At 32.5% G+C, this 25179-nt stretch overlaps 1 protein-coding gene across 4 annotated transcripts; it reads right to left on the bottom strand.

Moving 5' to 3' along the window:
- Nucleotides 1-5870: 5870 nt before the first annotated feature.
- On the bottom strand, nucleotides 5871-25179 carry LOC134721001 (protein LSM14 homolog A-like). Of its 4 annotated transcripts, none has more exons than XM_063583637.1 (10): nucleotides 24918-25179; nucleotides 21279-21451; nucleotides 20804-20954; nucleotides 19444-19545; nucleotides 15333-15608; nucleotides 14680-14865; nucleotides 13831-13969; nucleotides 12619-12827; nucleotides 9908-10035; nucleotides 5871-9510 (listed from the first exon to the last, which is right to left on the bottom strand). In XM_063583637.1, the coding sequence occupies exons 1-10, from the start codon at nucleotides 25036-25038 to the stop codon at nucleotides 9481-9483; spliced, it is 1515 nt and encodes a 504-aa protein (XP_063439707.1). In that variant the 5' UTR covers nucleotides 25039-25179; the 3' UTR covers nucleotides 5871-9480. The 4 variants fall into 4 exon arrangements, with proteins under 4 accessions (XP_063439707.1, XP_063439708.1, XP_063439709.1 ...); XM_063583638.1 differs by having other exon boundaries at nucleotides 20804-20930; XM_063583639.1 differs by lacking the exon at nucleotides 19444-19545.

The following is a 25179-nucleotide window of genomic DNA, read 5'->3' as shown; positions in this document are numbered from 1 at the left end:
AGGTAAATTCCAATTTGGAGTCAATTGACGAATTGGTGGATTCATATTAAATAATCCTTTGATCAATGTTGATAACTCAGAACTGTTTGAAATTTCTAATCCATTATTATGAATCAAAGCTATGGCTGATTTGTAACCCGTAATAGTCTGTGGTTTGCATTTTCTTACAGTAGAAAGATATAAGAAAAAATCTGCTACTTCTGGTATAGTTGAAGAAGTGGAACTGATATTTTGTTCTTTACACTAACTGTCATATATTCTGAGCCTTGCATCATACACTGTTTGAGTAGATGTTTTTCTGGCATTTGCCATAATTTCTGCAGTTTTTTCAGAAAATCCTTTTGACTTATGGCGCAATTTGATAATTTCCATGCCACAAGATTCAATGTTTTTGGATTCTGATGAAATATTTGTATTCGATTGTGAATTTGTGAAAGCAGATCTGGCAGAAGTGGTAGTTTTATTGGAATATCTATCATTAGATCCAATATCTGAGGATACCAAGATTGTCTTGGCCACATTGGTGCTATTAGAAGAACAACTGTCTTTTCTTCTCGAATCTTCTGTAATATCAGAGGAACAAGGATTGGAGGAGGAAATGCATATGCATACATGCCGCTCCAATTTACAGTTAGAGCATCTACTTGATATGCTGCTATGTCTGGAACCGGAGAGCAATAAACTGCTAACTTTTTGTTCTGAGCTGTTGCAAACAGATCTATACTTGGAGTTCCCAGTCTCTGAAATATCATATTTACTATCATATTGTTGAGTGTCCATTCTGTCATCTTGAAAAGATTCCCCCCCCCCCCTCGAAAGAGCATCTGCTAGTAGATTTATCTTTCCCGGAATGTGAACTGCACGGATAGTTACTTTGTTCTAAATACACCATTGATAAAGGTCCCAAGTTAGGTAACACAGTTCTGGCGAATGGGTTCCGCCCTGTTTGTTGATATAACTTATCACTGTTGTATTGTCCGACCTGATCAAAATATTCTTGTCTTTCACGATCTGTACAGCTTGTTGAAGACCTAGGTGTACAGCCTTCAATTCCAACCAATTTATATGTTTTAGTTGATAAGACTTTGGCCAAATTCCTGATGTCTGCCACGTTCCTAGATGAGCTCCCCATCCTAGTTCTGAGGCATCTGTGATCAATGTCAACTGAATTGTCGGCTCCTGTAAGGGCATTCCTTTGAAAATAGTTGTCCGATTTGTCCACCATCTTCAATGTACTGTCAAGCTCATTCGTACAGGAATGAACTGATTCAATGGTTGGATGTTTGGCCTCCATAGTGCTAACAAATAAAGTTGGATTGGCCTCATATGTAATCTTCCCATGGGTATTAGGTAAATGCATGAAGCCATCAGACCTAGTAATTTTAAAATTACTACTGCGTGAAGCTGTTGACTGTTTAGTAATGCATGTATTATTTCCAAAAAACTTTGAAATCTCGTCTCTGTTGGTGTTACTATCCCTTTCTCTAGATTGAAAAGGGCTCCCAAGTATTCTATATATGTGTTGGTATTAAGTTTGACTTTTTCTGATTTACTATAAGTCCCAAATCTTGAGCTAGACGGAGTACAAAATGCATTTGCTTTAAAAGAGCTGTTTTGTCTGAATTGCTGATCAGCCAATCGTCTATGAATATCTTAATCATTAACTTTCGTAGGTATGCTGCTAATACAGCCATGATCTTTGTGAACACTCTTGGGGCAGATTTGAGCCCAAATGGCATTGCTCGAAACTGGTAGCTGTGACCTAGAAATCGGAATCTCAGGAATTGTTTGTAATCTGTGTGAATTGGGATATGAAAATATGCATCTGCTAAATCCAATGTCACTGCATAGTCTCCCTTTTTTAAAGCCTTCATAATAGAACGGAGTGTTTCCATCTTGAAATGATGAGGCACTACTATTTGGTTTAGAGGTTTTAGATTGAGAATCGTTCGCAGACCTCCTTGTCGTTTTGGAACTACGAAAACTGTGCTGTAATAACCAAAGTTTTCTTGCCCAACAGGAACATGCTCTATAACGTTTTTTTTCTAATAAAACACTTATTTCTGTTAAAATTACCGACTAGTGAATACCATATCTTGGAACACTTGTCTCTTTTATGTTTAAACATGGATGACTCATAAACTCCAGTTTTAGTCCTTCCAGTAAAGTTTCTAAAACCCATTGATCTCCTGTGATCTTTGTCCACTTCCTGTGAAACATTAGCAAACGTGCCCCTACCTGGGGACTTATATTTACAGTTTGTACAAGGTTCTTTGAACTTATTTCCTTGGAGCTGGGAAACCTTTTGGCCTCCCAGCTGCTTTCCGAAAAAAATTCCTTTCCTTGAAAAATTTCCTGGACGAAAATTATCTTTGTTGGAGTAAGTGTTAGTTCTGGCAACTTTAGCTCCACTCTCAGAATTATCAGAATAATCGCCTTTCCTATTTCTGTTAAAGTCATTTACCTGAGTGCGATCATCTCTAGACTTATTAAAGTTCTTGCTATAACTACCAGCATTATTATAAACATTCTGGGTTTCTCTAGCATCCCGTAAATTTTCTGCTGATGTATGCAGTGTGTCAACGTATTTTCCATTAAAAAGTTGACTGCCAAAAACGGGCAACTTTAACAACTTCTTTTCTGTCGACTTATTAATAAAGTTAACATTTTTCAGAAAAAGTTTTCTTCTACTGAATTTGCCATGATTCTGTCTGATAAATCGGCCATACTTCTAAAGCAATTAATTAATGCTTTACGTCCTTCAATTCTATCATCTTCACAAGTTGCCTCATCCAAAAAGGCAGAAATCATAGTACCATATGAAACTGCTCTAAAAAGTGCTCTGGCAGAATTGTCCATACGACGAAAAATCATTATCTAATTCTCTGTGAAAAGGTGGAGTATTAACTCCAGATTTAAAAGAATTGCCTTTATGACCAATGAGTAGCCCTTCCTCAATATTGTCATCTAACTTAGGAGGACTACAGGAAACATTAAAACCATCTTTCTTAACCATAAAAGCCTTTTCATCCCTGCCACGAACAGATCTGTTTTTCAAATGACCAGAGATAGTTTCCTTTTCTACAGATTTGACCATGTCAATAATTGTTCCTTCCAAAGGTAGTTTAATAGCTGATTTTTTTATCATTCTTGTCAGGATTTAGTCTTGCCGAATCAAAAGAAGGACGTTCCTGCTGAGTCTCTGAAGATACTGGTTCTATATTTAGAACCGTTGCCATTTTATTAATAAAAGAAATCCACTCAATTGGATCAGAAGCCCCAGGTGTCCCTTCTGGCATCTCCACTGGGGTGCATGTAAACATTTGACTAGATCGTGGGGATGCAGACCCATCAATCTTTTCTTCTGGATCAAGATACGAAACTTAATCTTGATCAACATTTGTCATTAAAGACATCTGATCGTCATAGCTTTTGAACTTTGTGGCCTTTGGTTTGGCAAAGTTACAGAACTAGGCTTTCCAGGAGGTTGAACTTCAAGAACATTAGCATTGATATCAATCAATTTCTTTTTGAATAAGTTTTGTATTTGTAATTGTACCTGTTCTTGTACAAGGCCAAAATATCGACCATACAAGTGCTGTTGTCAGGTGTGTTTTCAGTGACAGTGTCGTCATTTGAAGCTCCGACTGCCGCCTCCACAGGTGGACTTATGTCTTTGAAATCTGTCAACCCATCTACACAGACGGGTTGAGACAGTTTATTCAATTTAAGGTCAAGTGACAGTAAATGGACTATGTCACAGATTTCTGTAAAATTTTGCATACAACTCTGGCTCGATGAACTTCAACTAAAAATCGAAATAATAATGCATTTATCTCATTTATCATTTAAAATATTACTGATTGAATTCTTACAAAATTGGTGAGCATTTGTATAGAAGGCACATAAAATCGGCATAAAACCTTCAAAAATTTGTCTTAAAATCGCAAAATCTCTAATTCTACTCCATAGATTTTTCTTAAAAAACTATATGTTGTTGATAAATAAATTACCGTTATAATGATATAAAATAAAGATAGGGTCACCGACTTCGTTTTTACGGTATACATCATTCAATGGTGTTCTTTGTGAAAAAATCCTATAAAACGTCGAAATAATCGTAACGTCGCCGTGTTGCCGGCCGTAAAACTCACACAACGATACAACTCTTAGTGTTAGTTCTGGCAACTTTAGCTCCACTCTCAGAATTATCAGAATAATCGCCTTTCCTATTTCTGTTAAAGTCATTTACCTGAGTACGATCATCTCTAGACTTATTAAAGTTCTTGCTATAACTACCAGAATTATTATAAACATTCTGGGTTTCTCTAGCATCCCATAAATTTTCTGCTGATGTATGCAGTGTGTCAAAGTATTTTCCATTAAAAAGTTGACTGCCAAAAACGGGCAACTTTAACAACTTCTTTTCTGTCGACTTTTTAATAAAGTTAACATTTTTCAGAAAAAGTTTTCTTCTACTGAATTTGCCATGATTCTGCCTGATAATCGTAACGTCGCCGTGTTGCCGGCCGTAAAACGTTGATTTTTGACGTTTTTCACAACCAACAAGGTGGAAAAATGATTTTTAGACAACAAACGAAGTCGGTGACGCTATCTTTATTTTGCATCATTATAACGGAATTGTATGTGTCAACAACATACAGTTTTTAAAGAAAAATCTATGGAGTAGAATAAAAGATTTGGCGATTTTAAGACAAATTTTGTATGTTTTTAAGTGCTTTCTATACAAATATTCACCAATATTAAAAGAAATCAATCTGAAATATTTCAGATAATAAAAGAGATAAAGGCATTATTTTTTCGATTGTCAGTTGTAGTTCACCGAGCCAAGGTTGTATGCAAAATTTGAGCAAAATCTGCGACATAGCCCATTTACTTTTCCTTGACCCTAATTGTCTTCTGAACACTTTTTTCAATCATTTTCATGACCACACTCCGATGCTCCTTCGACCAATTTTTACAAATTTTGCATGGGAATGACTCGTTACAAATACGATGTTTGTTACATTCATCGTATTCATCCTGTCCAGACACTTTACACACTTCTTTAAACTTGTCATTCTGTTTCTCCATCTTACGATACAACCCTTAAAATCCAAATAAACGTACAGGGAAAGCCACACATGTGCTATAATGGCTGCCGCCGAGAGAAACTGAAGTTACGTAAAATACCCTTCATTTTATTCAAATGAGACTGTTTACCGTTGTTATTGGAATAACACGACGGGTGCCACATGTGGAGCAGGATCTGCTTACCTTTCAGAAGCACCAAAGATCACCCCTATTTTTTGGCGGGGTTGGTTTTTATTTTTCTATGTTGTGTCTCCTAAACTTGTCTGTCTTTTTATTTTTAGCAATAGTGTTGTCAGTTACTTTCAATCTACAAGTCTGACTTCTCTCTGGTATCTTTAGTTCCTCTTTCCTATATAAATGAATTGCTGATAACCAAAAATCTCATGAGGTCATTGCCTCAAATAAGAACTTTCCTGTAACAACTAAAATTTAAATAGGGGTATGATTTCCATCTATGGGGATAGATCTAGTTGAATCTTGAATTATAATTCTTATGAATTACCTTGTTTGTTAATCAACCCATGACCTCCATTCAGGGCCACATGTAAACACAGATCTGGTGGAAACAGTTTGTGTGCCTTGCTATTTATATATTGAGGAAATCCAGACTACAGTTGGCAAAGCTTGTGTATTTTGAAGTGGATTGCTGACTTTAGACATGATAGCACAACAATAATCATGCATTTTTGCATTTCATACCAAACCGAGCTAGTTAACCTAAAATTGGATATTTATACTTGTATAACTGATAGTCTTTTACAATTAATAACACCATATAATTTTATAGCACTTTTTATTCAAAATGTTTGTGTTTTTTTAATTTCATACATTTAGGAAGGTCAAAAATTCTATACAAATTTTTTAACCCATCTGCTGACTGGTATCATAACTCATGTCATCAATTGTCATTACCTCTTGAGATCACACTTTCAATATATTCAATTAATCAGTTTTAACTCTTTGTAAAAAGTTTTTTTTCTGTACTGCACATTTTTAGTTTCTATATCTTATTTTAAAATACTTAGATAATGAGACAAAGCAGTACTCACTTAAGACTTATTTTGATTACTTAAGATATAGTTGTACATTTGATTTGGCGTAGTCTTCAATAGCTGCCACACATTACAACTGGCAGTAACTTTGTGACTAGAATCTCTATTAGCTATGATTAACAGAAAAGAGTCTAGCAAAAATACCTCATCAGTACAAGAAAAGAGGTTATGCAATGTTTTATAGAAAAAAAAATCATGTTTTTCATTTAGACCAGAACCGGTTCTCTATCTAAATATGATCTCAAGTCTTAACTGAATGGATCTCTCAAAAGTTATCTGGTGAAATTCATTATGAGCTCCTTCTTAAATTAGGTGAATTTATGCAAATTAAAATTTGCTTTAATATTAGATGTATTTTTTTGTATTTATACAGTGTGCAAATTATATTACAAATATTTGTACTGTGTCAGTGGAGATCTAAAATAACTTAATTTAAATACAACTGGTTTGGAAATAATTTTAATTTATAGGATATATTGATGGTTGAATGTGTTGAAAGTACAATGACTAAAGTATACAACTATGAATTCTTTATTGAAATTTGTTTTATTGCAAGGCAACCAAGAAGTATCCTTTTCCCCCCTTTTCTGTGAATCTATCAGTTGAGAATCAATGATTTATACATCTAAATTAATTAATGAGCAAAGCAGATATTACTTCCATTGTATATTAAATACACTTTCAACATATCCATTCTTTTTACACTGAAATCAATGCATTTTATTTGTATGAATAGGATCCAAACATTTTACATAATGGGGTCCTCAGTGAATGTATTTAAATAACATTATGAGAAATATAATTTTAAAGAAGGGAAGTTATGTTAGATGACAATCAGGAATGCCAAGAATAACTGTCAAAATTGTGTTCGTTTTTTATCTCTTATTTTGTTTGATATGAGTCATGGAGTGCACTAAAACCTGTCAATCTATATATTTTACAAACAATTTTCAACTGAAAATTTGAACTTGCAAATTATCTGTTTATCATCTCCTATTTTAAATTCTAATCTCTCCTTTAACAAATATGCATGCATGAAGTCCATTTGAGCTCTATAAAACTTCAAGCCTCACTCAAGATACATTATCATTTTGTATACAAAATGGGCAGGTACACTTTAATAATTTGTTTTTATAAGAATTACAGAGCTCACTCAGACAAGAAGACAAGAATATTTATATCTTAGTATTTTGGTTAATAACAAATGTGAAAAAAGAGCTCAAATGACCCGAGAACAGTAAAGAAAACTTTAAAATATTTTCATAAAGGATAAGATTTGCAAAAAAATTTGAATCTATGCAAAGTTAATTTTATAACACCAAACATAATAAATATACCTTATCTAACATATCCCCTTAAGGTCAAACAAATTAAGATTCATAAATAATGTCCATACCAGGAAGAGATCAAATACATTTTTCTTCTAAATAACTGTCATAATCCAGAGTTATAATTTTATCATAGACAACTCATTTTTAGGAAACATACATGTTCCAAGTATAAAAAAGATAGCGATAAATATTCTAAAATAATTTAAAACCATGAAAATACTTTGTGGCTGTGTGAAAATTCTGACAACTATTAATAAAATAAAAAGATTTTTTTCCAGTCTTCTTTTATCCAAAAATATGATTTTTTTTTACACCTATATTGATTTTCCTACAGAAAAAAATTAACATATATAAAAATAACATACAGAATTTGTACTCCGTAAATTCATTAGTACAGTGTACAATTCAAATAAATACATGTATAAAATACACAAATCTGTGAAATACTAGTACATTTACAAACAGAAACCGGTCAAGTAGATACCAAAGTTAGGAAGAACATAGAGCAAAACAAACAAGTGGTCCTCAATTCAGTTTTCATAATCAAGAGCATTTCATACAACCAAATTAAGAAGAATTTTTACAACCACAAAAGTTATCTCTAATATGAATCTGGATTCCACTTATCACAAGGCCAACAACAATAATAAATGTGTGTTTACAGTAACATCAGTGAAAATAGGTCTCAAATGAAAATATGTTAAGGGATCTGATAATAAAGGTTAAGTAGGGTGACTGTAAACACATATGTTTAAGGGCATACAGGTAAATTTATAAAAAATCAAAGATATTTTTTATGAATTTTGACAAAAAAAGTAACTCAAAATTGAACTAGCAATTTTTTGTTTTATTAGAATATGGAGTAATTGGTACAGATAGCAAGTTTTAATTTAACTGCAAGTCTGTGATTAGCTTATACCATAAATTAGTGTGAAATCTCTTGGAAATTTGAATTTCATTTTAGATAATTTTAGTAACTACATGTATTTGAGGTGCTCTTTCAAATTAATGGATTAGTCTCCAATATTTTGTATACACTTCACTGCCTTGTTCAAAGTGGATTGAATAAACTAAAGCCGGTAGAGATTTTGTACAGTACATTTTGTCAAATCTAGCACTATTCCTTTTAAATAACTACAATGTTTTATCAAATCTTAAACAAAAAATTACTTATAAGAAGGGGCCCATTTACAAAAGCAATTGCAACTAACACATAGATCAAGCCATACACAAAGGAGTTACTGCTTCTCTGTGCTCTCTGTGATGTTAATCAAAAGCACACAAGATAATTTGAAAAGCAAAATAAGTATTTGCGCCTAGGCCATATTACAAAAGAGACCTGAATAGAATATCCCTAATCATCTATAAAGCTCAATATTGTAAATAAAGATGAAAAAGCCTCATCTATGAAAAAAAATACTTTATTTGATTATGATTAAGAATTTCTTAAAATATATTTACTAATATGTAACTTGCACAGAAATACATGTTAGTTTAATGCTTGCTTTGCAAAATAGGACACAAGTTTCTTATAAATGAAAATTGAACAAATAATGAATAATTTAAAGATAGTGTCATAAATATTTTATTGTTTCAATGTTTTGTTTTACTATTGTTTTTATACTTCGAGAAAAATGTGTTGCCCATAGTTCATTTATTACATTTTATGCTGTCTTTAATAAAGCATAAAATGGCATTTTTCTTAATTTAAAAAAGAAATGAAATAATTTCCAAGGTTTTATTCAGCATCTGATTGTCTCACTGGTTACTGGAGAATTCATCTTATGTTCATTTCTGCTGAACTTCTGTTCCATAAATACACAATTGTAAAACAATTAAAATCCATCGACATCTTTCACAACTCTTACTAAAGTAGCTTCTTCAGAGTGTGAAATGAAGTCAGTTAATGGGTGATGGCGCATGCATCTTAAGGAGTTTATAACGAAAAGCTGCCAGACTCCATCATCTTGCATACATCTTATCACAAACGTATTCCACTATTTCTACGATTCTGCTGTTGTTGTCTGTCTTTGCTGAAAAAAATAAAATCATAAATTATTTCCATATCCTCTTGAAGAAAACATATTTTAATCTAATGGTTTATTTTTAGTATAAAGATTTTTCTGAATGCCAATAGGTTATATAAAAACAAGTTTTTTTTTACTACTGAATAGAAAAAAAAGTTGAAATCAAACAAATTGGACACAACAGGTTATTTTCTGTGTTTTGGTATTTATCAATTTGAGTTGATATTAGCCAAGTTCTGTGCTTCAGATAAGATTTTTTTTAATGGTAATTGAGGTGGATTAGATTGCTTAAAAGGAAACTAGAAGAAACTTGTGTATTTTCCCAAAGTTCTATTTTGTGGAGAACATTTGAGAAGAGAGAATGTAAATGTACATATTTTTAATCATTTAAACTGATACTCACTCTATTAGCTGAGCCCTGGCGTTTGTCTAATCCTGCCGCTTCATAATCATAATTATAATCCACCCATCCTTGACTACGATTTCTGTTTCCACCACCATAACCGCCTCCCCGTGGTGGACGGCTCTGTCCTGTAAATTAAAATACATAATTATTTCTAAAAATATCAATTCTTTGGTGTTTTTAGGTAGCGACTGTCCCTCAAAACTAATAAATTGAAAATGTGTCCATTGGAAATAATGAACCTACCCCAATTTAAATGGGATCTTTGTTTTATGCTCATAAGCATTGTGTACAAGTTTCACAACATTTGGTTGGAAACCAATTTTGGTACTTCATTGGTTATTAACATGTCAAACAGATGTTACAAATTGTAATTAGAACTAATCCAATTCTCCCCATCAAATGTGTCACTAATTCGTTTATAATCATTCATAAACCTCATAATTGACTATCATAATCATTTTGCCTATAAAAATCAGTCAGTTGGCATATTAGTATCCAGGAGTATAGTTTCGTCATTTAATCAAATTTTTTTTCCCCTGGATAGTTTGCATTTGAATTTAATATTTCTCATTCGATCAAAATTTTAAGTTTGTATGTTGTCAAACAGATGCTTACTGCACTGTATACATGGATGCATTTCTTTGAATTCAAAGTACTTAAATTGTAATATACGAAATCATTTAGAATATATTACCTGAGAGAGACAATAATATATATCTCTTACTGAAGATATTTAATTTGAAAAATAAAAAAATCCTGCTTTTATAAATCACAAACCAAACTGTAGATGAATCCAGACTTGTTTTGAATTTATTATCCCTGTGTCAATTCCTGTTTTCATTTCATTTAAAAACCAAAAGAAGTAAACTTGATCTATTTTTGATTTGCTTACAACGTCATTATTAATGTTTCAAAAAGGATTTTTATACACTTCCAACTTAAAAGAAATGATTTCCATATATCGATTTAAGATTTAGACATTTTTTAAGGGAATGAACATGCAGGGATATATTTGTTGCAAGTTATTTACTGTTGTGATTCCATGTTAAACCAGATGCTTCGCAGGGAGTAGCTTTATACGACCACAGAGGTCGAACCCTAAGCAGTTGGGGCAAGTATGGACAACATTTAAGCTCGATAAAGCTATGAATTTGGATTGTAATTAAAAAGTTAACACAATATAGGTTTCTGACACAGAATGAATGTGGTCTAATGAACTTTTATATTTTTTTCTTTTAAAATGTTTTTAAGCAATACACGATGCCTTTTGAATATAATATCCTCTTTGAAAGACCCCTAAAATATTTTTATTCATTTCTGAAATCTGAAATGAGAAAAATTGTACCCCCATGCAAACTCTTATTTACCTACTCATTTGAATAAAACATAAATATTGAAATATAAAATGACAAACAGTCATGGTTAAAATTAATTTTGATTAAAAGTAACATCTAAAAATTAATTTACAGCTAATCATCTCATGACAATCATTATTTCTTAATACATCATTTTCAAGCAGTGTGAACATATATATATAACAGTATTCTTTAATTTATATTGGATTACCTCCCTTACAGACTTGCGCTGCTTTTAGATTGTCTAAATTGACCTTTAACCAGAGAAACCCTTGTTTTACCCCTTTTTTGCCCCTAATTGCTAAATTAAATTATTTCAGCCATAACACTCCTTAACCATCCCTTTGTAGTATGGTCTAATTTCAGGGATATTTATACACTTAAACACAAGTTATTGACTGAAAACTACAAAAATGCTTATTTGGGCCACTTTTTTGGGCCTTTAATTTCTCAACCTTTGGACCATTACCCCCATAATCATTCAAGCCTTCTCTTTGAGGTACAATGGCAGAGAGATCCATACAGTTACACACAAATTATTGTCCTGAAACTCGAAAAATGTCTGTTTTGGCCCTTTTTAGGCCCTTAATTCCTAGACTATTTGCCCAATAACCCTTAAAATAATTCCAAACCTTCTACTTATGGTATTAAACATTGGGATGCAATTTCAGAGCAATTGAAATACTTATACACAACTTATTGTCCTGAAACTAGATAAATGCTTGATTACTAAACCTTTGGGACTATAACCCCCAAAATCAACCCAAAGCTTCCTTTTGAGGTTAAATATAAACATTGTGATAGAATTTTATTGATTTCTATTCTCCTATACTAAAGTTATTCGAAAACCATCTGGATCGGATGACAACAAGACCAATTTTTCTTATTTTTTTGGGTTGTATAAAAAAAATGATCCCAACTGTTGCTGGAACAAACTGAAAAGAAATTGTGAACTATTTCTGGATGCCATGAAAGAATCTTTTTCTAATAAGGGCCAAACTAGTCAAATCATACAATAACTATCAAGCATGCCTAAGTCCTTAATTTAACGTCTGACAAAGATTCAGCTAGTAATATACATCCTTGGTTTCTTATTGTTACACAAAATAAGATTGATTTAAATATCGCACAACAGTGACTTAAGCCCTAAAATCCTCGCCTATCCCAGCCCCTTCAACTAGCTGTAAGGGCATAATATGTAATGAATTAAAGGCCTAACCCAATAAGCTTTTCCACAATTTTCTTTAATTACAATTTTACTCTTTCGAATAAACAATTGAACATATTTGCAGTCTGCTTTTTTCGTGACATAACAAGTGAAAACAAGTTATTTTAACATTCCAATGTTTTTACCTCTGAATCCCCCTCCTCCTCCTCCTCCACCTCCTCTTGAATATCCTCCTCGTGAGCCCCGGTCATTATAATAACCTCCTCGGTTGTATCCTCTGTTATAACCACGGTAACCCCCATAACCCCTACTAGCAAAGTTTCTTCGGTCCTGCATTCCAAATGTCTCAGTATTTAACTTCCGCTCTTCCTTCCAACTTGTTCTTGTTGTTCTTCTAAAAAAAAAAGTTCATTTAGAAAACATCAATTTATAGAGATTTTCTTATTAACTACATGTAAACTTATATACTGATTGATATTGAAGTCTGCCCACATGAATGTCAAATATGTAGACAAAAGTTGGTAGTTTGACATTTAGAACTTGTTAAATCTATTCAAACGGTTTAGCTGATCAGAAATGTTAACCAACTGCTGTAGTAGTACCAGTCAAGTCATCAAAATGCAAAGTTATAAAATAAATAACACTGTGCCCAAAGTTTCTGGCTAGAATATATAGTAACTGAACCCTCCTAAATTTACAGTTACTGTCAATAAAAAATATGCAAACATTAAAGTATCTGCTTCCAGGTGTTCTGAAATTTTTTTCCTACCCTTAGTTTAGTTTAAACATATTTATTTATAGTGGATTGGGAAACAAGTTTTGCAACTTATATTAATCCCTTTCCACTTTGCGGGTGAGAGTGCTGCCTTGTAGCGGCATTAACCTACTCTTTTTCGAAATCTACAAGGGTGTATTTAACGTGCAAGAGATATGGCTCTCTCTTAACACGGGTCAGCCATTTATCGTCCCCTTCCACGGACTATCATCGTTTCCTCAAGACCATACTCGCAAATGGTGTCAAGGGAGAGCCGAAAACCCTTGAATGAGATGTTCGTGTGATTATATATTTTTTAGCAGTTGCTGAACCATAAAAATGGTCATAGAAAATGGACATATGCAAGCCAGAAAGGTTGTAACATAAGGCAACTGTATATAATGTAAACATCCTGAAACAGAGCACAATACAAAATATTAAACAGTTGCCCCAATATTAGGATCTTAATGTATAGCCTTCTATTGCAGGCAAGGCAATAATGAAATGTTATAATTGCAGTTTTTGTCAGATTATTTCTTTGTATCAGTTTGAATGTCCCTGTGGTATCTTTTGCCTCTCTTTTCCAGCAAACAATTAATCCAAATAAAATGCCATCAAAGTGGCTAGTTTATAAATCTTGTACCCTTTGGCTCTTTCTGTTGCTTCACAACTAATATTATCAAAGAATGATTTGTTTTTATCATATGTAATTTCTGGGTCTTCCTCTGTTTCATCCCCTCCATTCTCAACACTATCTTTATCACCATTCACTGTTTTATCACCTACAATAAATATTTACAATATTTCTATTCCTGTTAATTTAGAACTTATTGTGAGGTTCTTACTATTGGGAACAATGTGACTGAGTGAGTATAGTAGTAATAAGAACTCACATTCTTATATCTAATACTTATATATCTAAATTCAGATTGTCATGGAATAGCAATAGTTAATCTCAAATTATTGTTTATTCTTCAAAGATTGCTATGGGATCTTATTTCAGTTCATTTTATTTTTCTACACATCTTATCTAAAGTTAATACCTTCTGCTAAGATCAATCCCACGAGCTCACGCAATTGACTGAAAATGTGATGGGGATAGGCACTTCAATTTCTTAAAATGCTCCTGCTTGCCAGTTAAAAGGGCACAAGTTTCCAACCAAATGTTATAAAACTTTTACAAAATTGCTAATGAACATGGAAAACAATTATAAACACTATAAAGTTTTAAAAAAGATTAAACAAATAAAGCATGGGATCTTATTTCACTTCATTTTGTGCATGTTTTATTTATTTTGAATACCTTCTGCTAAAGATCAAACCCATGAGTTCACGCAATTGATGTGTGCACCACTGAGGTAGTTTAATAACTTTGATTACAACAAATGTTCGACAGCACACTCGACTAAATTCCCTAAGTCAACTTATTTGGGCCAATTGTCTGAAAGAACAACACTTAAGTGCAAAATAAATATCATGGAAAATCACATACCTATCACAAGTTTTTCTTTTAATTCTCTTTCTATTTCTTCTTTGTCAAACTGAGCATTAGCAGTTTCAAAATCAAATTCTTCTTCAAACTTAAGTGGATCTCCATGCCTTCCTCCTCTACCTCTTGGTGCACCACCTCTAGCACTACCTCCTCTAGGTCCTCCCCGGGGAGCTCCTCTATGTCCTCCTAAAACATAACATAGTTGAATGTAGTTTCCCTGAATATTTGAACTGATAGAATGTGTCACATATATGTTTCTTTCAAAGCTTTTAAAATAATTTAATTAAAAGGAAAATTAACTGAATAGATGAGATTATATTTAATGATACAAATTAATAAGCAAGAACAACAAATTACAGATCTTGAGCTTCTTCAATATATTTGAAGATTTATTCAATGCTCTTAAACTCCATGCTTTGTTAGGTCATTTTTTTTTATTTGAGCTTCAATGCTGAGTCTTTTGTAGATAAAAGTAGTTTCTGGCATTTGAAAATTTAATTCTGGTATCTATGATTAGTTTTATTTCATAATACTGACATAATTAGTTTGTATTTTTTAATATTTTTGTTTCTATGATCCATGATTAGTTTAATTTCATAAAACTGACATAAATAGTTTGTATTTTTTTAATATTTTTGTTTCTATGATCCTACCTCCTCTTTCATATCCTCCTCTACTTTCATATCCTCCTCTACTTTCAAATCCCCCTCTCCCTCGACTACTTCCACGACCCCTTGAGTATGACTGCTGTTGTTGTTGTTGATGCTGTTGATTTTGTTGAGGTCTCTGTGGTGGAGGTCGCCTAAAATCGGGTCTATTATGAGATTGTTGGCCGGACTGTAATTGTTTCTCTGGACTCATCTGTGTACCAGTGTCTGATGTTGGGGACTTCCTATTTGGCTGCTGTGGCGGTGTAGGACCTCGTGACCCTGTAGAATTCAATGAAGCTTTAGTTATTCTGATGAGAAATTGTTTGAACTTGTGAATGGGAGCCTAATAACACATTGCATTTAACCAAAAGTATACTGATCTTTAAGCCTGAACAGTCAACAAGACTGCTGCTTTTTGGTGAAAAAAAATGAAACATTAAATAAACCATATTTTGATATACACATCTTCTGCAAAATTCAATAAAGAAAATAATTTAAAATAAAACACCAAACAAGAGTACATAAACATTTCTGAAATAAATTTTAATCATTAACAAATGAAATCATTTCATTCTTGACAAAAATTAAAAAAACCTGTCAACTCAAATTAATGCCTTGTCCATATAAGCTACATAAATTAACATATAATCATTTACTTTAAAGATTGATGTACACTTCACAGATACTGGATACGACACAAAAAACAGCAATTTCGTTCATCTAAAGACCAAATAAAAGTAAATATGTGGTTCTGATTTTATTCAAATAAAAATAGGGTATGCAAGGAGATTTTGTTGTTGAACGATATGGTATTAACTTATTACATGTCCAAGTGTATGATTCTAGATGATACTTGTTGTACTCTTTCCCCAGGTATTGAGATAGTAATATTTCTGGAATTTCTTCATAAATGTCCTATAAATTTAGAGTTAGCCCCCCACAAAATTTAGAGTTAGCCCCACACCATCGAATTTATATTGAAAATCAAGACAAATACCGTTTTTGTGCCAATCATAAATTAATTCATGATGCCCAACTGATTACTATGGTAGCCTTTGTTACTAAGTCTTTTAAAAGAGGTTTAAATAAGGATAAGACAATCAAAGAGCTGATAGCTCTGAAGTGGAAGAAGGTGAACAAAAAGTAACTTGAATTACCATAAAAGCAGCCCCACTTACCCAGGCTGCTTTGTTCCATTATTGTTAAAATGTATTTTTTTCTTCAAACAAGAAAAGGTCATAAGTACATGGATTTCCCATCTGTACAATCTCTTTCTATGTTCAGTTGACTATGAAAATTAGGTAAAATCTTTAATTTGGCAGTAAAATTAAGAAGATCATATCAAGAGGAACACATGTGTAATAAGTTTCAAGTTGATTGGATTTCAACTTCATCTAAAACTACCTCGACCATAAACTTTATAACCAGAAGCAGGACGGACGGACAGACTAGAAAACATATTGCCCATAAATGGAGCATAAAAATAGTAAGACTTGTTACATACCCGCCAACTTTTGAAAGTTCCCATATGGGTTTTTACTGCACAACAACAATTTTAAAGGTTACAATTTTTAGCGACGTATTTTGCAAGATCTGGATTGTCTAGAAAAAGTGTCATATTTGTATGATGAACTTACATGCCTTTTCCTTAAGTCTGTTTGCATGATTCTAGTTATATATTAAATCGGTAGAAAAAATATACATGAAGCTAGCAGACCAGGGTTTATTTTCCAGATCAAAAATATTAAATGCTTGTTTAAATTTCCAATTTTGAATAATGCACAAAGATGGACCTTTAACAGGTTGGGAACAACACTCCAAATGAGGGTAACCTAACTGGAAGATCATCACAACCCACTGTAAAAAATGAGCACAAAAAAGTCATTTATATTCATATTATTTGATAAAACTTTTCCCCAAGAACAATGCATCTATTAAGTACTGAATGGTCAAAACATCATGTTTTTTATCGACATAAATTTTGTCGTAAATATAACCAAATGATGTAGAAATTGTGTTTTTTCTTCAAATTTCCATCAAATTGTAATGTTTATAGTTCCCTTATTGTCTCTCTATTTGAATAAAATAAAATAATAAGAAGAATCTGTTTCTTGTTTTGTTTTGTTTTTGACAAATGATTGTTCACTGCTTGCAAATGAATCATTATATTTATATGTCTTATCTGTATATAATTTTGTTCATGTCTCCATCTCCTTATCATTTGTAAATGTTTAGACAAATAAGAAAGAAATAAGCTCCACACGTACAAATGTATATTTGCAACATCGTAAATTAATTAAAAAAATAACATACACTAACACTAGTACTGCATGGATTTTAAGCATTATGAAAGTCATATTTGTAGACAGCTAAAACAGTGTCAAATGTATTGCTATTTCTTAGCTTACACAATAAAATCTAATATATACTAACATTTACATTTCAGATTTTACTAGGAGTTAATGTAACTACTAAACCTTTGTATTGACTCCAAATTACAACAAATGGAAGTTTTTATCGACCTTGAGTGGCTATACAGCCTTGCACGGTCGGCCAGTACAAATTAGTGAGAAAAAATTTACCATATAAACTTCAATGTAATCCTTGAAAGGAGGTCTAGATTGCTAAAATAATTTATAAATTTTAATTTTTTTATTTGTCCAAAATCATTTAAATTCATTTAATCAACATCATTTTATGATTATTTGATTAAAATATTAATCATTTATAGTCTTTTTACAATTTACATTTTTAAAAAGCAAAATAACTGAAAACAGGCTAAAACAAAGGGAAGTAACAAAAAAGTATTTCAATATTCCCAATACACATCGTTTTGATAACACAACGGCAGTTAGCCGGAGGTAAACATCGTTGATTACCAATATGTTTAACACCCAAGCTGTCAAGTGAAGCCATATAATTATACATCTTCTTTGATGTTCAGGTAAAATTTAACACAGGTGTCAATTACACCCGTACAGTAGTAAGAAATGATCAAAAAAAATACACGGGAGTTTTTTCTCCTAAACGGGAGGACGGGAGGAGACCCCTGAAAACACATGTATGTTACGAAGGGCATCTAATTCACATGACAAAGGAAAACCATGAATAAAGACAACACTTTATATATCCTTTTTATTTATATAAAAACAACATCTTCTTGTCTGCAGGATTGCAAATTCGAAACTTCAAGGGCGAACTTGTAAACAGGGCGAGTTGTCCCGATACCAAATTCACGCATGCGTAATACAAATATCTACAGTTAAAACATCCTGTTACAAGTAAACAAATAACGTTCATGTGGATGAGATGAAATCTAATAATTTACATAAATAAAAGGGTCATATTTACGATAGTGATTGTTTTACAATCATAATTTACAAATTAAATGATTCAGATGCCTAATCATGTGTAAAAATCGGTGTCCGGAATCTTAAGTTGTTTTGAAATTGTAATATACGAAATGAATGCGGCATACAGAGACTCAATGCCAAGGGTCGGTCCCTTAAGTCTTCAGAAGACTTGACGTCTTCTTCCACTAAAAATGACCTGCAGGCTCAAATATTTGTTTGGCAACCCTGATAAAAGCTATTTTGAACCACACAGATATCTTTATTTGGACTTTTAGGTTTTTACAGAACAAATCAGTGAATTATGCAGTGCAAGGTTGAGAGCTGCAAAGAAGAGTATTAATATATGGCATCAAAAAACTGATAACTGCTTGATGTTTTGAATCATTTAAGTATTATTCAGCAAGCACTAGCAGATTTGTATACTTTTATGTCCATGATGATAAAGCTCTGTGTTACACAATGAAGACTGCCCCATGCAGGTAATTAACAACTTGGGAATTCTTTAGGTTAGGGTTATGGATGAAGGCCATGCTGGCAGTGTAAATGATGACAGTCACTTAGGTTAACAATTATAAATACTGCTCTTGCTTCTATGGCAATTCAATGTTTAACAATATATGTATGTAATATTTTCAAATAAAAGGTATTTTAACAATTCATAATTTTCCAAAGCAGTATCTATAATCATTATGTTTAATATGACAATTGATTGATGGATATTAGTGAAGATGTTGGTTTATGGATTGATGATTAGTACCCACCACTGGGTCTTCTGGCCGGAGGTGCTCCTCTCATCCCCACTTGTATACCCTGATCCATAGTGGGTGATATACGGTTAAATGTAGGAGAGGGCCCACGTGAACCTAACAAATATACACAATACTGTAATAGTTTTCTTTGGACCTATGTGAACTAATTACAGGATACACACAAACAGAATATATAACAGGTTGATATTTATGGTTTAAAATATATTGGATTTGGATAAATTATAATGAAAAGTGTTACATCTATCATGCCTGTAGTATAAAGAATTTCATTACATGTTAATACATAATAGACACTAACAGGACTAATAATACATAGAACTATATAATCTTAAATTTAACACTGTTGTCACTGTCACTAACAAGGTTATACATTTATATCAATACAGAATGGACTAAATATAGAGCCCAAAATTGCTGTGACGCCCGATAATTTTTGGGGGGTCTTGCCAGGGATGTGGAGTAAATGATCAGTCTTGATTAAAAACCAGAAAACTGTAATCATTTGACTCGGTAATCATAATACCAGTAGTACATATAGCATTTACAAATGTTAAACTGCGAGTGTTATTTGAATGCAATTGGTCCATAAGAACTTTTCCCCTTGGTTTACACTTCCGTAGACCATACTGTCTACTACTTTCTCTGCCAAATATAAAATCATTCCCTTCCATAAAGGCAAAATTCAGTCTTGTCAAAATTTTCTCTTATAGGGCGAGTAAAATTTTAAGGTATATGCAAACAGGAAGTGGCTTGCATTTAACCCTATCTATTATATTTTTTGCCATGTTGGTTGGTTGGCAAGGTCATGGGCCACCTATTTTAAACTTACATGTATCCCAGTGATGATTTTTCCCAGGTTTTTTTTTTAATAAAAGTAGACAAAGATGGTCATCATTACATGTAGGAGAGCTAAAAATTACTTAACCATGTGCTCAAATGTCTATTTCAGAAAATAATCTGTATATCTAAATGTGATACATGTTATCATTTTGTTTGTGTAATTGTTAGGCATCTAATTTAAGTTTACATTTTATATCATCCAATTTGTATATTTGTTAATTATCAATTTCATATGGAACACTAAACCAACATTTTTGAACTGTATTTGTATACTGTTAGTTCAGAAGTTTTTGCAATGTTTATATAATGCGAAAAATGTGACAGGGTTATTTATCATCTCAACAATTATTGTAGATAATTAAAACTTGCACTTTGATCTTAAATGACAAAATCACAATAATAAATGCACACCATAAAGCTTAAATTTACAGTAGATTTTTTGTGTTTATGCTGACAAAAGACAGCCTCAAGTTTCAGTTAAATTACTTAGAATATATTTATTTTGACTTACCTGATTGTTGTTGCTGATGGCCACCAAAAGATTGTGGTGCTGAAGGACCATACTGATTATACATATTTTGACCACCAAATGGTTGATATGATGAGTTATTCCCATAGTTGTTACTTGCTGCCGCTTGCTGTTGGAAAGATGATTGAGAAGACTGAAAGAAGATTACAGACCTTCACCAGAAGGCTTAAAGCACTTTATATTGGCTTTTTTTGTTCCTCAACTGAATAAGTGGTTATACTACAATGTATGGAACATGTTAATTACAAATTTCGACATAAGTTTTTTTTTTGCTTCTGTTTTAAATAAATTTCAATTCTTTTTCAATCTAAATTTTGAAGCAAAATTTTACAACTAAAGTTGGACTTTACTCTGGATTAATATTCTTAAAAAGACAATATAAGTGCAACCTCCTTGATATTTACTTGTCTATTCTAATCTCTATATAAATTGTTTAAAACATTTATGGGATACAAACTTTGACAATAGCAGGATCTTGTGGTAAGGTTGTCTGCAGAGGTTGTGGTTTTGGTGGCTCACAAACATGTAAATCTTTGATATCACTGCCTCGAAATATTATATATTCAAATATCTCATCTCTAGGTGCTACAGGCCGATCAGTCGGTCGATCTTCAGTTCCAAACGAACGAACTGGAAATAAAAAAGAAAGAATAGTTATTGTTTAAACTGCATAGAATATCATGGCTACTTGTCTTAATTTATCTTAACTTGACTCATTGTGCCTTCTTACTGACTTACAGCAAATGAGTTATGAAAATGGTTTGCCAAAGCTCAAGGCAAAATACAATTTAGTAAGTGTTTCCTACAGCGTTAAAAATCCCTAAAAAAACAAAATAGCAGGCCAACCTATATGATATTTCTGTGATTTGTTTTTATTATCAAAATTTAGAGTTGGCTTGCCGATTACAGAATCTGGAATCATGTGCTATTAACTATAATTGATTGCAAAATGGCAGCTACATTGTAGATAAATAAAAACAATTTTTGAAAATGGGAGTTTATTTGGACATAAATTAGGCCGTTAATTTTCTTATTTGATTTGTTTTAATTTTGTCATTTCAGGGCTATTTATAGCTGACTATGCAGTATGGGCATTGCTCATTGTTGAAGGCAGTACAGTGAACTTTAGTTGTTAATTTCTGTGTCATATGGTCCCCATCTCTTGTGGTGTCCTGAGTTGTCTTTTGGCATCATTTTATATATCTCCTTCCTCATTCTTAATGATTCATCTTTGTAACATTGTAAGACTATAAATTCATATACAATAATGCAGACCCGGATGAGAACACCTGAACATGCAAATACAAAAGTTGAATCAATCGATACTGCAGTCTGCTCCCTAAGCCACTAATCGGATGCTCCAGACTAGTAAATATTGATTTGGACTATTGAAAATTTTCAAAATTTTATATAGTCATATAGGTTTTGATATTCAGTTTCTGGACTAGTAGATGAAAAAGTTCTTGGCGCAAACTGGGATAGTCACTCGGTCTTTTAACATGATTGCATTATGTGGAACAATTGAAGTGACTATTTCCTTAATTTGACCTGTTAGATTCTTAACCCTTTCAACGCTACACAAAAAATAGAAAATGGCTGCTGCATTTTTTTTGTGATCATTCATTATAACAGTATATTCCTTTTCAGACTGCTGTATCTTTTTTATTTTAAGAGATACAGAGAAAGTTATAGCATGAAAAATGCTCAGGAGAGTATGAACTGTAATGTTAAGCAGTTATTTCAGTAATTTTTTTATCAGGTTAGCTGCATTTTCAGGTAATTAACAGGTAAAAGGTGTAATTTATTACATTTGTGTTGAATTTTGAATAAAAACTACTTTTTGTCTTCATCTATTTTGTTGTTTTATCTGGTTTTTTTTAGTAAAGAAGACACCAATTGCTTGATTCCGTAGGGTATTGCACCATACACAACGTATTATGTTATTGACTATTGAGGCACAAATCAGTGGCTTCTTCCTCCAAATTTTTAGTCGACCTCTGTTTTCCCCCTTGTTTCTTCGTCTCGTAATGATCGATCAAAACATATTTCCAACACGAATTGAATGTTTTAAACACATTGAGAGAACAAGAAACCTTTTAAAAAATGGTTGTTGTCAGTTTTGCCATAGAAATGCGGAAATATTTCCATATTTACAGCTTCATTTCTGATTTCCGACATTTGCATTTGTCATATTTGTTTTTATTTTCCTTCTACTGCATGATTTTACAATGAAAATTGCTGGGATTTCAAGCGCAAATGAGACCTTGTATATCCTCAACTCATACAATTCATAGGGAGGAAATGTCTTCAATCACGACAAAACAAGACATCAAACAAGCGGCGAGAACATCAGTCATTAAAAAATGGAAGACACAATGGGAATCTAGTGAGGTTGGGAGAAGATTTTTTAATCATCACCCAGATGCATCAAAAAAATCAAACTCGACTTCCCATCAAAAAAACACTTCGTCTCAGATCAGGATACTCCAAACTAAAGGGGTATCAACATTTCATTAACAGACATGTAGAAGACAACAAATGTACTTGCGGAGAAATAGAATCTGTAGAACATTTTTTATTATCTTGTGACAATTACAGTTTGGATAGAGAAAAACTCCGCCAGTCAATATATTTCAAAACAGGAACACTTAATCTAGATCTAGAAGAATTACTAAACACCGAAGCCAGTGCAGACATACAATATGCAGTTTCCGAGTTTATAGACGATACTCAAAGATTTGATCATTTGTTTGTATAAATCAGTATCAACAGCGCCTACCTAAATTAAAGTGAAAGTACAAAGAGAAAATACAAACGTGATTAATGTATTCTTAGATCCGGACATCCTGGCATTTACATTTGTGAGGAGGTGATGAAATCCGGAATCCTCTAGATTTTTCATCTATTTGAAGGGGATTACTGATTATTTATATTGACGATTATTTTTTAACCAGAGGTTATAGTGTGTTAAAAATTAAAATGGAGATATTATATAGTGTCTTTAACAGTATTAAAAGAGTAAAATTACTTTATTCAACTGGTTACGATATATATCAATTAAATTAATTTGCAATAAGTCTATGGAAAATCTAGAGGAATCTTATCCGCATCACCTATCAACATTGTTTACATAACAAAAATGCTATTCATTGATTGGTCAGTTACATGTTGTGATGTCACTGCAGATCTGAGAATACAAACGCGCAAGTGTGACCAAATTACATATGAGAAAATCAGTGTCAAGATGACGCATACTAAAGACTAAAGACATACAAGGGAAAATTAGACCTGAATGAAAACCAAATGGTTTAAGAGTCCTTATGAAAAATCTGTTGTCATCGCAGCATATGCCAAGAATAGCAGTGGTGGATGGCGTAAGTCATTGCAGTATATGCCATGTATCGCGTTGAAAGGGTTAACAGACTAATTAAAGTTTGTACAACAAATTGAAAATAATATTTCATCATTGGCTCAATTTCCATTTATTAAATTGTTTTAATGCAATCACAACCTTTTGCCGTTAGTGTACAATTTGAAGAAAGTTAATTACCAGAATCAGCAACCTGGGAAATGTCCACTGGTACGGATTCAAAACCCTGATATATGACAAATTCTTTTGAAAATATTATATGTCCTCATTACTGCTTTTTTTTATAATAATGATGCATTCTGAGATACATTCTAACCCTAATGTTTCAAGTGTTATAGACAATACCAGTGTATAATAGGGCATACTAAATCATGGCAGAAGCCTGGTATCTTTCAAAACATTAATTATATAATTTGTTTTTATGTCAGTCAGGGTCGAGTATGTTCACTTGCATGAAAATTTCAAAAGCTCAAACGTTACCGTGTTTACTCCCAAACTGAAAGCGCTTGGTTTACTCATTGTCATTTGTAAATTTAATGCAAAGCTATTGTGTGCAAAACCTATCGCTTTTGTTATAAACTTTTCGGTTATTTCAAGGCACCAAACTTTTGAGTAGGTCAACGAATGCTGCCACTTTTTACGACATACGCGTTTATTTTTTAGCTGCAGATATTAATTTCACAACATGCATATATATATCATTTTCTGGAATGCTATCTATATTACCTTTCGCTAATGCAACTGTCGATTCATTCGGATCAATGGTATATAAAATACCCTCATATCGAATTCCTGCTTTAGAAATAAGACTTATTTTGCTACCAAGATATGGAATCCCCCCACTCATGATGGCAAGGAATCTCTAAACTTTCAAACAAAGGAAGATGCCAACGGATTTATCTGCTTCATCCAGAATATTGTATCAGCAGAATATAAGATGGCGGATGTTTTGATTCTGTCACGAGAGGGCGTACTTTTGAAAAAAGTG

This window comes from Mytilus trossulus, chromosome 6, assembly GCF_036588685.1.
Source record: "Mytilus trossulus isolate FHL-02 chromosome 6, PNRI_Mtr1.1.1.hap1, whole genome shotgun sequence".
Lineage (NCBI taxonomy): Eukaryota > Metazoa > Mollusca > Bivalvia > Mytilida > Mytilidae > Mytilus > Mytilus trossulus.
The sequence above is the reverse complement of the archived record's forward strand: the minus strand, read 5'-3'. Positions and strand labels throughout refer to the sequence as shown.